The sequence below is a fragment of the Ursus arctos genome, unplaced genomic scaffold (assembly GCF_023065955.2).
Source record: "Ursus arctos isolate Adak ecotype North America unplaced genomic scaffold, UrsArc2.0 scaffold_20, whole genome shotgun sequence".
Taxonomy (NCBI): Eukaryota; Metazoa; Chordata; class Mammalia; order Carnivora; family Ursidae; genus Ursus; species Ursus arctos.
In genome coordinates this window covers 51,250,212-51,264,148 of record NW_026622875.1, presented here as the reverse complement: position 1 = coordinate 51,264,148, position 13,937 = coordinate 51,250,212, and the positions used below count along the sequence as shown (strand labels likewise).

Below are 13,937 nucleotides of genomic sequence, written 5' to 3'. Positions count from 1 at the left end.
CAGAATGGACTTTCCCAGGACCCCAGAAGCCCCTTCCCTGTGCCTCCCAGGCCACTCGGTCCTCCCTTGGAGAAGGGGGTGGAGCGCTTCCTTGCTGGATTGAAGAGATCTGTGGCATCGTGGCCCTGACCCCCTCCACCCACTGTTCACAGTGGCCCAGGGCCTGGCCCCGGCTGTGCAGGGTGGACCTGAGGTGTGGTAATAGCTCTGGCCATCTGTGTAAGAGGGTGGGGTGGGGACCTACGTGCCTTTGTGGCTGAGCCATTGGGAGAGGCCCAGGATCCACTCCCCCTCCCCCTGCCCCCCCCCCCCCCACTGCCCGCCCAGGAAGGACGTGCTATTTCCATACAACAAAAAAGACCTTTGAAATAAAAATTGCTCATTTTTTCCTTTTTATTTTTTGGAAGTAAAAAAAAAATCCTTATAACTGGAAAGATGTCAGATTCTAAGATTTGGGGTGATGGTAGACGCTCCTTCCCTTTCTTATGATTATTTGGAATCTGAGTTTGACTGGTCTTGCTGTTTTTAGAGAATGCTCTTCTTTTCCTGTTCTTCCTTGCTCTGCCCCACTTCCTCCCTCACAGTAAAACTCATTTAGAGAGATTGATTGTGTTAGTAATCCTTTGGAGACAGTCCCTAGGAATTTTTTTTTTAATGTAGCAGTCAGATTGACATGCGTGTGTATATATAATGATAATCAGGGCTAAACAGTCTTTTCTTTCTATAATTTATACTCAGAAATACTCTTCATTGTTTTCCTACATGCATACTGCCTTTGACACTTTGATCTCTGACCTCACAGAATGCCTTAATTTTAGTTTAGTTTACTGTGAAATGCAATATTTGGATTTTCTAGGAATTCTTCAAGATCACTCCTTAAACAGTTTATGGCACTTAAAAAAAACCAACAACAAATGAGACAATAAACTAGACATTACATGCAGAATGTCCTTCCTTAGAAGAGTCAGCATGCCCCACGATAAACATCCGCCTCTTTTTATGGTCTCTCCTACCCAGAAATACAATAAAATGCAGTAAGCCCTGGAAGCCAAGGGCTTTGCTGAGTCTATAAGCTAAAATAGAAGTCATTTGCCGGCCAGCTAGATGGCTTGCAAGCTGTGGGAATTGAGTCAGAACTAAAAATTTAAATCAACTACTTAGCGGAGTGGAGCAATTATGTGCTTTGTGATGGATTTGTACAGCTCCTTGAGAAACATGAGGAATGAAGGTTTGCAATATAAGGAATAACAAATTTGTTTTATGAAGTTTAATGTCCTAGGGCAAGAGCCAGTGAATGTGTGGGCAAATTCACCTTTCCAGTAGTTTTGCCCTTGGGTAGGGAGTGGCCTTGTCAGGGGTCCTGCAAGGTAGTTGCTTTGAAGGAATGAAGAGCGGAGAGGCTGGCAGGCGGTGATTTTCATCAGAGGATGATCTGAGGGCCCCAAAGAAGCCCCTCTCACTCGGTGCCCTGGGTATTTGACTCTGCCGCAGAGTGGTTATCCACTCTGGTGGGTATTAGGACCTCTGGATAAGGAGAGGAGCTCAACAGCCACTGGAGCTGTCTCAGGCAGTGGGTTTGATGGCTTCTCAGGCTGGAATTAGAAGTTTTAAAGGGAAAATGTTTTCTAATGAGACAAGGAGGGCCCTGAAATGGTGGGTTCCAGTCCTGTTTGCAGCACTTGCTAGCTCTGAGCCCACTTGGGGTTCCCATGTGGAAACAGGAATTCTGGATTCCCGTGCCCACCCTCCAGGGTTGCAGAAGTCAAATGTGGGCCATATAAAAGCTGAACATTGTGGTCCATTATGCATTTGAAGGAGAGAAGCCAAGAAGTTAAAAACTTTGGTTATTTAAAAATGTGGTATTTTAAAGACAGACATTTGTAGGCCAGCGTGAAGTGACCCGGTAGCGTTAGCGAGTGGCGCATGCGCATGAGAACTAGGCACGTCCGTGGAGTGAGCAGGCCGCAGACGTGAGTGGTGCATGCGCTCGAGAACCGGGCACGCCCTTGGCGTGAGCAGGTCGGATCCTGACCAAACTTGTGGATATTCGGGCATGTGCGGTCACACATGGAATGGGCAGTTATGTCCGAGTGTGAGGCTGGGGGTGTTCTCTGGTGGGTGGGGAAGGATGCGCCCAGCCCATGTTCCTACCGCTGGCTCCCATTCCAGCGTCTGTTGGGCCCCGGTGCTGAGAAGCTGTCAGAGAGCTGACTTGGGGGTCTGTCCGTCTGTCCCTAATAGCCTCATCTCACATATGCCAAGCTATATAGCCCACTTGGGAGCCCTCTGCCCTGAACCCCCTCTCAGGTGCCCTCCCAGCCATTCCCTCAATTCCTCAGGCCTCTGCTCGGATGGCACCACCTCTGAGTAGCCCTCCCTGACCTGCCTGTGGAAACCAGCCACTTCCCGGCCTGAGGGAACTTCGGGGTGAGATGGAAATGTTCTGTATCTTGCTTAAGGTCCATCTACATGAGTGTACACCTTTGTCAAAGCTCATTAAGTGGTATACTTGAGATTTGTACATTTTGCTGTATGTAAATCTACTTTGAAAAAAGAACCATCAACATCTACTTCCAGTTAATGATGTGCATGCTGAAATCTTTCTGTAGGCAAAAAGAGTCAGATACGGGCAGTGGTTCACCCTGCTCCTTTGCCCTGAAAGGAGCTCCCCAAAGTGTGTCCTCATGAGGGCTGGGGTCTGTCTCCCCCACCAGACTGACCCAGGGCTCTGACTGTTCATTGCTGTGTCTTCAGAGCCTAGCACAGAGCCTGGCACACAGTAGGTGCTCAATAAATACTTGATGGGTGACTAAGTGAACAGACACACCTGTGAGGCATGCATAGCATACCCATCCTGGCCTGAGGGCCTCAAGGTGGGTGTTGGGGGTTGTCTTATCTTTACCTGGTTCCCTTCCTGCTCTCCCCGACTCTGGTGGTTCCCCAGGGCCCATCGGCTCTACCCCCAGCATGTACCCTGAAGCCATCCCCTCCTCTCCCCTCCACTGCCCCCATCCTGGGCAAGGCCAGCGTCCATTCTCACCTGGATGTTCACTTCCACTCTTGCCCACCTGCGGTCTCCACACAGTGGTTCTGTTGTCTTTCTAAACTGTAAAGCAGATTGTCCCACTCACCTTTCTGAGACTCTGTCAGCTTCCTGGGCACGTCCACCAAAGTAGTAGTCCCCAAGGTCTACAAGACTCCCGTGGGCTGAACCTGTCCCCTTTCTGAGCTGTTTCTTCCCACAACAGTCCAGACCTGCCCAACGATGACCTTCCTTTCCCTTGAACCTTCAAGCCTTTCTCACGAGCTTCCTCAGTACCTGATGACCACGCCGTCATGCTCAGTGTGGTTGGCGCTCTCTCCTCTCTCCCTGACCTCTGTCCTTCTCACCCCCCGAGTCTCTGTCCCATTACCCCAGGTCTTTCCTTCCCAAGGCTCAGCACTAGGTACAACCCTTACTAGTCTATGTATTTGTTTCCTGTCTCTTCCTAGTTGCCTCCCAGGGGCTTGCTTTTTCTGTATAGGTTGCTGATGCAAACAGTAGCTGGTGCCAAGCTGTGGCTGAGTAGGAGGGAGGGTGGCTTTCTGGTCCCTCTGCCCCTCTCCTCGCATGGAACCACTTGGCATTGCCAGGGCTCTGCTTTGGGACCTCCTGGGGCTGACTTTCCTGCTCTGACCCCCTCTCTGTCTTTCAGGCCTGTGCCCATCGCTGGAAGAACATCTACTATGAAACAGACCACATCCTGCCCCACGGCTTTTGTTACATCATCCCATCCAATCTCCAGGCCAAAGGCAGGACGCTGATCCCTTGCTATGAAGGTGAGCACTGCTGATTCCTCACCCCCAAGCCCCACCCCACCCCACCCCTGCCACGGCACCCTGAATAACTCCCATCATCTCTGTTTCCCTCAGCTTCCCAAACTCTAACTGGAGGGCAGCGGTGGGTCCCCTGTTGGCCTCTTGGCACCCACGGCCCTGCCCAGGGAATGGGACGAGCAGGGGGCTATGGTTCCAGACCCCGCCAGCCCCAGCTCTGCCTATCACTGCCCCAGAGCCCGTGGTGCTTACTGAGCTATATGAAGTTTCAGACCAAAATTCACCAAGCGATCAGGCACTGCCACATGCTGGGCAGCCTTGAGAAATCTGCTTTCTCTCTCTGGACCTTGATGTCCTCGCCTGAAAATTCAGATGTTGGCTCAGATCATCTCCATGGTCCCAGCTCCCAGATGGTCTTAAGGCTCCCGAGAAGCTCTGTGAACAAATGTCCTGAGGCAGCGGGAATCCTGAAACCTAGGATTCAGTCATTGCATAACATCCCAAGGCTGGCTTTCCTTCCCATCTGGTCCACACACTGTCAAGACAGTTTGAAGACCTCTTTGCCAAGGGGCACTTGGGTTCTTGGAAGGAAATGTATTTTCTCAGGCTCCCTGCTTAAAACCTCCAAACACCATTGAGCTGATCATTTTAATTTTTTTTTATTAAAAAATATTTTTTTGAGCTGATCATTATTTAGCTCAGTTGAACTTGAGTTTTAAGGATTTAGGAAATGCTCTCCTTTTCGTTGGTTTTATGGTTTGTACGCTCGGGTTTTCTTTGCCTAATTCTGAGGGAGTGAGCACTTGTTTCCTCTCTAAGTGCTGTGCTATTTATATTTTAATTCTCCTTCTAACTTACTTGCTTGGATCCAAGTCTCCGCTAGCCTGTGTCCACGTTTCCACTGGGCCTCCCTGGGGTTTCCCAGGCTTCAAGTTTTGCGGCCACCAAAGATGGTTCTGAGAAATACTGTCTGGACACGTGCATTTGAGCAGGTGTTCTGTGTAATGCCCCACGGAAGAACTGGCAGGGTCCCTGCAGGAGGCAGGAACCCTGTCCTTCCATGAGGGTGAGCCTTGTTCTTTTCCTCTGTGTCAGCATTTTGGTCAGCTGTGGCTGGGAAATTGAACCCTGGCCCCATTTATCTCTGTATTGCCCCAGTCAGAAGAAAAATTCCATCTGAAAAATGGACGTAATGTAGTCCGTCGACGGAGAAGGACAGATAGTATAAACACATCAACAAGGTGTCAAGGCTGTGTTCTGAGTGCCCCAGCTTATTCATCACTCCCCCCCCCACCCCAGAAAGAAAAGGGGAAGCTCCTGGAACAACTCTTTGGGTAGTTCGTTGGCCTGGAGAGAGGTGAGGGAATCGATAGGGGTACTGGAGGCAGTGATTATTGAATCCAAACTAGTTATGCAATAGGACCAGGATGTTGGTTTTCCCAGAAGACGTGTTGAAATAGGGACATGTTGCATGTATCCCATGATTCCTCTGTATCCCACCATAAGCATCAGAACGCAGCAGGACAGACCTCTGAAGAGGTTGCTAGAGCCTGTAGCCTCTGTGACTCAACTTGCACATGATGTGTTGTTAAACGACTGTGAGCTCAGCACTGGGCCACTGTTGGTTTGGAGACTTTACACCTTCTCTCACTTAATATTTACAATTCCCTTCACTTGGGTTTGAATATGGGCAGTTTTCTGGAGGTCAGGCATGGGAAGCAAGAAACGGAAGGAAAGGTGGCCCATACGGATGCTACTTACAAGTTACCATCATGGGCAGCTGGGGTGCAGTGTCTGGGGAGCCCTGGGGCCAGCAAAGAACACACCTTGCGATTACCCACCTGAGGCGTGTAGCGGCTGGAATCTTTCCACCATTCTTCCTGCTGCGTGTGTGGGCAGGGAAAGCCCCCCAGCAGGGAGAGCAGCATGCTGGCCGCCACGCTGCACCCTAGAAAGAGTAAGGGTGGTGGGGGTCTGGATGCCAAGGAGGAGCCCCAGCAGGGCCAGGTCAGTTCAGGTGTGCTCCACACGTCCCTCCTTCACAAGCGTGTGTGAGCTCTGAGCCAGGGCCTTAGGAGCCCCTCTGGGTGCTTGGGACCCTCACCATGGAACATGCCCCCTGTGGCTCGCCGGTCCCAGAAGAGCTACGTGTAGAACAGACCTGCACTGAACCTGCAGCCGGAGCCCAACCAGATCAGCCGAAGCCCCCCTGATCTGTGGGAGTCGGAGTGGGAAAGGAACACTGCTTATTTGTCACACACATTTCCTGCTCGTTATGCAGTAATAGCTGACGTGGGGCTTGTCTCATGATCCCAGATTCCTCCCAGAACAGTGGATGTAGGATCAACCCAGGCTGGCAGCATCGCTCTTTGACTGTTCCTTGACTTAATGATGGACAAATGGGCCCAGCAAAGAAATTAGCAAAATGGCGGTACCCCTGCCCACTCCTTCTCCATGGGCACACACACACTTCTGTGTGCTAACTCATTCATGGGGCTGCGGGGTGCTGGGGTATAAGAGCAGCCCCTCAGAACAATGGGGCACTGAGGAGAATGCTTCTGTGGTTTTTGTTCCTGTAGGAGACAAGGGGTGGCAGACGCTCAAATTTCTCTAAAAGACTGCCTTGACGGGATCCTGGCCCCAGTTAGAGGACCCTTGCGTGTGCTCTGTTGGCTTTGGGGATGTCCACCTCCCAGTTTTGTGGACTACTTTGGGTCTTAAAGCAACCATATTTTTCTCTTAATGTGGAAAAACTCGGTGACTCAAGCTCTCTGTTCCAAGTGAAGGATCTCATTACAGCTAAGTACAGTACAACAGAACTGTTTCAGAATTTGACAAGACCTTTTGGATATCATCTTGACGAGCCTATCTTTACTGAGGTCTAGAGATGTGGTGTGGCTTGCTCAAAGCCAAGTTTTTCTTTCCACTCTGTTATTCATGTGTCATGCAATGGAGAGGCAAAGTAGCATGGTGGCTAAAAGCATAGGCTCTGGACCTCGACTACCAGAGCCCAAGTCCTGGCTCTGCCCTTGTGAATGTGTCTAAGCTACCTCAGGGGTCCGTGAAGTGGACAAAGTGAGTTAAAACTTGTCAGTTCTTAGAATTGTGCCGTGTGTGTGTGTGTGTGTGTGTGTGTGCGTGGGTATGCATGTACGCTAAGCATATATATGCTGATACTCCATAATATGTGCTAATGTACTGTATGCTAGGCAAATGTGTGTTAATCACTGTGGGGTGACTAATTTGTCTGCTAGGAGTAGAGTCCACATCATCTTAAGTGCCTCACAGATAAAACCCAAGTGACACGGTCCCAGCTGTCGAGAACTTCCCCATCTACAGGGGGAAACAGAGGAAACATGATGTTTCCCAAGTGGGAGAGCTGTGTGGGGAGAGAAGTTCACGCCAGTGTGTCCTGCAGGGTACCTCTCCGCAAGGGCCCCAGCTGTATCCAAACTCTAAGTGGCATTAAGACGGCTTATTTCATGTTACACCTGGAAAAATGGATGCCCGCTTAGAGTCTGCAGCCAACTGGGAACCCACTGTTGGTGGTGCAGTGGGTGCTGGGAGGGGAGGAAGGGGCCCTGCCTCCTCAGAGTGTGCCTGCTGCGGAATAGCTCAAGGACCACTGAGGAGCGTGGGAGGCTTGCTGGGGGCCCGCTCTTTATGCTTCTGTCTCGATGGCCTCAGGCCTGTGGCTGGGCCTCCACTGAATTACCTCTGAGGGAAGTTCTCATTAGGGGCTCCTGAGAAAATTCACAAGTGCTCAGAAAGACCACACATTGTTCTCTCATGGTGGCCTTGTTTTGGGTCTCCCGGAAGGTCACCTGTGCTCTCTTCAGAATATGGCAAGGTTGGTTTAATAGACGAAAGCCTCAAAGTCTGTGGCCCCGTGTCTAGACTGTCTCAAACTTTTGTATTCTTAAAACACCAGTCTTTGGCACAAAGACATTTTTCTCATGACTTTTCAGGTGCTTCCTGTTTCTGGTTGGGTGGGAAATGCTATCAGAATATCCTGTTTGGAACCAGGAAATGTAGAGGGAATGGGAAACAAAAATGAATTTAGGACACAAAGTAAAATAAACCCATGGAGCATACCATTAAGTCGGCCGTTTAGTTTGTGTGTGATACGGGAACAGCATCATTACTACCACATGTTGTTTGGTTTTATCTGAGTGCGTGAGAAAACGAGAAGTTCAGTGGGACGACGTGGGGGAAACTATTTGTAAGCCGAAGAGCAAGTGCTATGAAACCTGTTGTCATTAACCAAGTCATACTTTGGGGCTCCCTGAAGTTAAGTCAGTGTGTCGTTAATATCGGGCACGGAGATTTCTTTCATCCTTTGCCCTTGAGCCCACCGAGACAAGAAGCCAGAACTTGGCAGGAGTGGGGCTGTAAACAAGTCATCTTTCTTTTTTTTTAAGATTAATTTATTTATTTTAGATTGTGCACATGTGAGTGCAGGGAGGGGCAGAGGGGGAGAATCCACAAGCAGACTCCCCGCTGAGCATGGAGCCCCCCCTGCGGGCTTGATCTCACAACCCATGAGATCATGACCGGAGCCGAAACCAAGAGTTGAACACTCAACCAACTGAGCCACCCAGGCCCCCCACAAGTCATCTTTTTATTGTGGCAAAAAAAGCCTCACAATCTGGAAAAGTTGGGGAGCAGCTCTGCTAAATTAATAAAAAGTGTTTCAGTTAGACCCAATTTCAGAATCTGGCTTTACCTCTCACTTGTTCCTGTGATTGAACCCATAGCTCTTACTTTGGGGTGACTTCGGGTAAACCTGCTGAGCCTCAGTGCTCTCATCTGTAAAATGGGGAGATTAACCTACTGAAGAGGTATTTGAGGTGCCTAACTCAGAGTGAACACTCGATAAGTATGAATTTTTTAGTTAAGTATCCTTAAGCCTTCAGAGAAGGTTTCTAGCAAATCCTGCTTTAATGAATAGATAATGGAGGATAGAAAGTTGGGTATTACAAAAATGACTTTAAGACTCCATGAAAAGAAAGACTCCATTAAAGATGATAATTTCTTAAATATCTTTAAAGATCCTATTTGCACAATTTATTTGTTGGTAAGCTCTCTTCTCCCCTTTTTGTAGATGATCTAAAGTTTAATTCATGCTGTGTTTAAATGTCCTCAAGTTGGGAATTGTTGGGGTCTGAATTTATCAAATTTCACTGTGCTTTAAAATTGTCCCATTGATTCCAAAGATTTCTGTGCCACTTTATTATCTGGGTGTGACTGGCCTTTTATTCCCAGTTGGTTTTGCATCTCTCAAGACAGTGCTCATTTCTAGAGAAGGAAATAGATCACCCATTCACATGTGTAGTGTTCTTCTCCTGTCTAGTGTTGAATGCTGTGACTCCACAGGGGATAAAAATCAATCAAGAGCCATTTACAAATGAAAGGGACTTGAGGTTTTGTCTTGTTTTGTTGTGTTTTTGTTTTGTTTTGGAGAGAACCATAAAAAGCTAAGTTGATCCATTTAAAAATTTAAGAACAAGCCCCATAAATTTTTATTAAATAAAGAACTCTACATTTACATAGGATTTTATGGTTTCTAAAGAGCTTTCATAAACATTATCTCATTTAAGTAAATACAGCAAATTTAGAAACAGATGTAGTTCTGTATTATAGCCAGTTAAGGCGGAGAGGGACCCTGAGGCGGAGAGAGAGGGAGGGAGGGTAGCTGGAGGGAAAAGCCAGGGCCAGAGGAGGTGACCATGTCTCTGGCAGTGGCTCTTGTGGCTCAGGGAACCCCACTGAGCTTTCATTTTGGTGCCAAGAATTTTTACCATGGGCATAAATATATTCTGTACTTCCAATGTGCTTCCATACGTTGTGTGGAATTATAGACTGCTTAAACGGTATCATCTAATGTTTTCCTTACCGATGTCTACGTTTTATGAATCTCCTCTTCAAAAATTGCTAATCTGTATGACAGGTATCTTGGGTTTTATTCCTCTCAGAGAAACTAACAGATTCAGATTTATCTAACAGGTGCCAGGGATTGGGTTAGGGTACTTAACATGTATGATCATACTGAGTAATGACCTCATCTTGGGAGTAGGAATTCTTATCCCCATTGTACAGATGAGAAAACAGGGTGGGGAGGTTGATGAAGGTCACAAGCTCATTAAGCAGAGAGGGATTGTTGGCATTGAAGTTCAATAGCAGGTTTCTTTGTACCACTTGTTCCGTTGGGATGTTGGTTTCCTTTGTGATTACTGGCGTGCTGTGGCCCTCACTGAGCAAAATCTCCTATGATGTGGTAATTTTATTCTGATTTTTTAGGACACCGTACTAGAGACTTCTCAGACTGTTGCAGTTTTGCAGTTTAGACAAAATATAGACAAGTCCCAGCAGGTGCAAGGGGCAGATGGGGCCCCTCAGCCTGATAACATTTTACTGGGAGGCCCATCTGCTCTACGTCCTAGATCCTTCCTTACTGTAAGCATTTGGTTTTCACATCTGCACAGTGGTTTGACTGTCCATGTTTCAGTGGTAGTTATTGCACGAGTCTGTTTAGTTTTGGTCATCATGTGAATTCTCTTCAGCTCTGAGCTGGAACCCTCCCTGAGACGTGACTGTCCCATGTTCAGGGTCACTTCTTTTGGAAGGATGAAAGATAACATAATGTACAATGTCTTGGGCATTCGGGGCTGCTGTAACAAATATACCACAGACAGAGCAACTTAAATAACAAACATTTATTTCTCACTGTTCTGGAGTCTGGGAAGTCCAAGATCAAGGCCCTGGCCTATTCAGCATCTGGTGAGGGCCCTCCTCTGTGTCCTCATGTGGTGGAGAGCAGAGAGAGGCAAGCTCTCTAAGGCCTCACAAGAGGGCAGAAATCCCATTTATGGGGGCTCTACCCTTGTGGCCTCATCTGATGCTAATCACCTCCCAAGGCCCCAACGGCCTGATACCATCCCGTCAGTAATATGATTTCAATGTGTGAATTTTGGGGTGGTACACACATTTAGTCTAACACACAGTAAGTTGAAGGTAGGTATACTATTTTGTGCCTATAAATTTGCTTGCTTCTGCTTCTAAAGTAGGGAGTTCGCAAAATTGATATTAGATTCTGGGTGGAAGGAACTATTTAAAGATTATGAAACGTTAAAATTTTTTAAAAATTTTTGTAAAAAATACATAAAATATGGGGCGCCTGGGTGGCTCAGTCGTTAAGCGTCTGCCTTCGGCTCAGGGCCTGATCCCAGGGTTCTGGGATCGAGCCCTGCATCGGGCTCCCTCCTCCGCTGGGAGCCTCCTTCTTCCTCTCCCACTCCCCCTGCTTGTGTTTCCTCTCTCGCTGGCGCTCTCTCTCTCTGTGTCAAATAAATAAATAAAATCTTTAAAAAAAAATACATCACATGAAATTTACCATTTTAGCCGTTTTTAAGTGTGCCGTACACACATTCACTATTGTGCAGCGGCCACCATCCATCTCTAGAACTGTTCCATTGTCCCCAAATGAAACTCTGTCCTCATGAAACAACTCTCCATTCCCTCCTTCCCCCCATCCTGCCCCCCCCACTCCCCAGCCCTGGCAACTGCTATTCTACTTTGTCCCGATGAGTTTGACGTCTTCAGAGACCTCAAGTAAGTGGAATTATGCAGTGTTTGTCCTTTTGTGACTGGCTTACTTCACTTGACAAGGTTGATTCATACCGTAGCATGTGTTACAATTTCCTTCCTTAAGACTTAATATTGCACTGAATGAATGTATATGCCACGTTTTGTGTATCCGTTCATCCACTGATGGAAAACATTTTCCTCAAGGACGAGACTGTTCTCACGGTCAATGTGCTCCGTGAAGCATGACGCTGTGGCAGAAGCACTTTGGCAGTCCGGAACCCTGCCGTTTAATCCTGCCTCAGGCTCATTTGCTGTGTGGCTTTAAATAAACTACTTGCTCTCTCTGAGCAGTAGTGACTTCATCTGTAAAAGAAATGGATGGGGTTCGAATTACAGACATGCTCTAAGGATCTCTTCCCCTCTTAAAGCTGCTTTCACAGAATTGTAAGTTGCTGGCTTTATGCAGTTTACCTTTAATGCCCACCATTGCTTAATCGTCCATTATTTTCATAAAACCTAGCTATTTAGGTCATTTACCTTTTATTTTTCCTTCCCATTTAGACTGTGGTCCCTCATAACTGTGGGAAGTTTTGTCTTTTTAGTTTTATATGTTGAAATGCCCTGGTTACTAGTAGAGATCTGTCTGCCCAAGTTCATTATCCTCTTAATTGTTTAATGACCAGTTATTTGGTATTCACTCAGAAATTGAGCAAAAACAAAGGAATAACTTAAGACTAGAAAGCTGTTTTTTTCCCCTCTATTTCATGGCTAAGTTCAGGAGCTATAGAAAAAACAATTGTAAAATTGGTGCGTTAAAAAGACTTATCTTTGAAAGATGAACCTTTCTCAAATGGGAAGAGAGATTAGTAGGAATAATATGTTACACCGTCTGTAAATCTTGATCTTTCCATGGGTTGGTTTTATCCAAGCAGCATTTCGGGAAGAGTGCAGGAAGTGACCCCACCCAGTTTAATTGTTGAATGACTTAAAAGTCTTTAGTGTAAGTTCCATGTATTGAGTTGTGGGTTGTGAACATTTGGAAACCAGTATTTTTTCCTCTCTGAATTGCCTTCTGTTTAGACAGGGTTTAGTAAAATCAGTAGCTAAACCAAGGAAAATACTACCATTTTTAGAGTGGAGGAACCGTACGACCTAATGAATTGTCTGTGAGGCAGGCCAAGTAACTCAGACCTGCCCACGGCAGAGACAGAGTTTTCTAACCCGTTCCTAGGTCCTCCAGGTGATTTCCAGGTCCCCTTGCTCAACCACATCTTTTGGTTCCGAGATTCAGTTCTGCTGGACTTAACAGTGTCAGGTTTGTTACAGGAGGACAGTGGGCTGCCGTCATGCCGACTCTGATTTCCCCTTTGCTGCTTCAAGGTGAAGAATGTTTTGTTCCCTGGCGGCAAGGGAGGGAACCAGCTTGTTGTTGTAGCTCTCTTCCTGGCCACATCCTTGGGGCGGGTGGCGACTGCGTGAATGTGTCCAGGAGGCGCCTGCAGCAGGGCCCACAGCCTATGTGTGTTCAGGAAAAGTTCTTCCTGGAACACCGGAGACTAGAGTTCTCACCCCGTCCTTCCAGCCTACACCACCTGGACTTCTCAGTGGAGGAAGGGATTGTGAGCTGGAGGGTTTCTTGAGGACACTGGGATGGGGCAGCCTCCTGTCTCCATTCCTACCTCCCTTTTCAAAGCTCTGCAGTATAGAGGCTCTCCTGCCTTCTCAGGAACTGGATCTGGGTATTCTGTCAGGTTCCTCCTGAGGCCCCAAAGGAGATGGGATTGCCCAAGGTAGAATTAGCCAATCTGGGTTTGGAAAGCCCAGAAACATCAATCCTGTGGGTCCCTGCCCAGCTCCAATCACAACTACCACTATCCTCAGGCCTCTGGGGTTAGTTGGTGGCCCTGGGTGGAGAAGTCAGGATTCCTGGTACCCAGGACGCAACTCCTTTCCAAGCCAGGCTGGGGGTGGAGGTCAGGGAGCCTGACTGATTGGAAGACAGAAGGCAGGGCTGGCAGAGCAGGGAGCACAAAGGTCCCAAGTAAGCAGGTTGGAGAGTTCGGGTCCTAGCGGCTAAAGGAATGTCCCTGCTCTTCTCACATTTCCACCTGGGCCTTGAGTCTGTGCGCAGAAAAACACGTGCGCACACCTTCCCTAAGTACACCAGCACGACCAGCACGAACCAGTGACGGGCACAGGCTGCTGCTGGGGACAGTGAGGTCAGTGAGTTCATCTGGTGCTGAATAAATGCAAACTGTGATGAGCAAACGCATTTTGTGATGGGGAGAGTCTATCATTTACATTTCCCTGCAAGACACCCGGACAGAGAAGCTGAAAAGGAGTTCTGCAAGGCTGTGGATGGCTCAGAATAGGAAGTGTTTAATCCAGTTGCACCAGTTGAGCCTTCCTAGACTAGAGTTGCCACAGCTGCCTCCCCTCCCCACAGAGTAGGTGTGGTGGGATGGGGTGGGGGTGGAAGCGTTAGGACTGGAGCCTGTTTCCAAGTTGAAGTGGTTAATCAAGAGTTACAGAAG

General features: G+C 47.8%; 1 protein-coding gene across 1 annotated transcript in view; it reads left to right on the top strand.

Moving 5' to 3' along the window:
* The window catches only part of ITGA9 (integrin subunit alpha 9), a 326,573-nt gene that overhangs the window by 23,219 nt on the left and 289,417 nt on the right, over positions 1-13,937 (top strand). Inside the window, exon 4 of the mRNA XM_026496718.4 lies at positions 3,696-3,819. Within this exon, the coding sequence (XP_026352503.2) occupies positions 3,696-3,819 (124 nt within the window). The remainder of the gene's footprint in view (positions 1-3,695; positions 3,820-13,937) is intronic.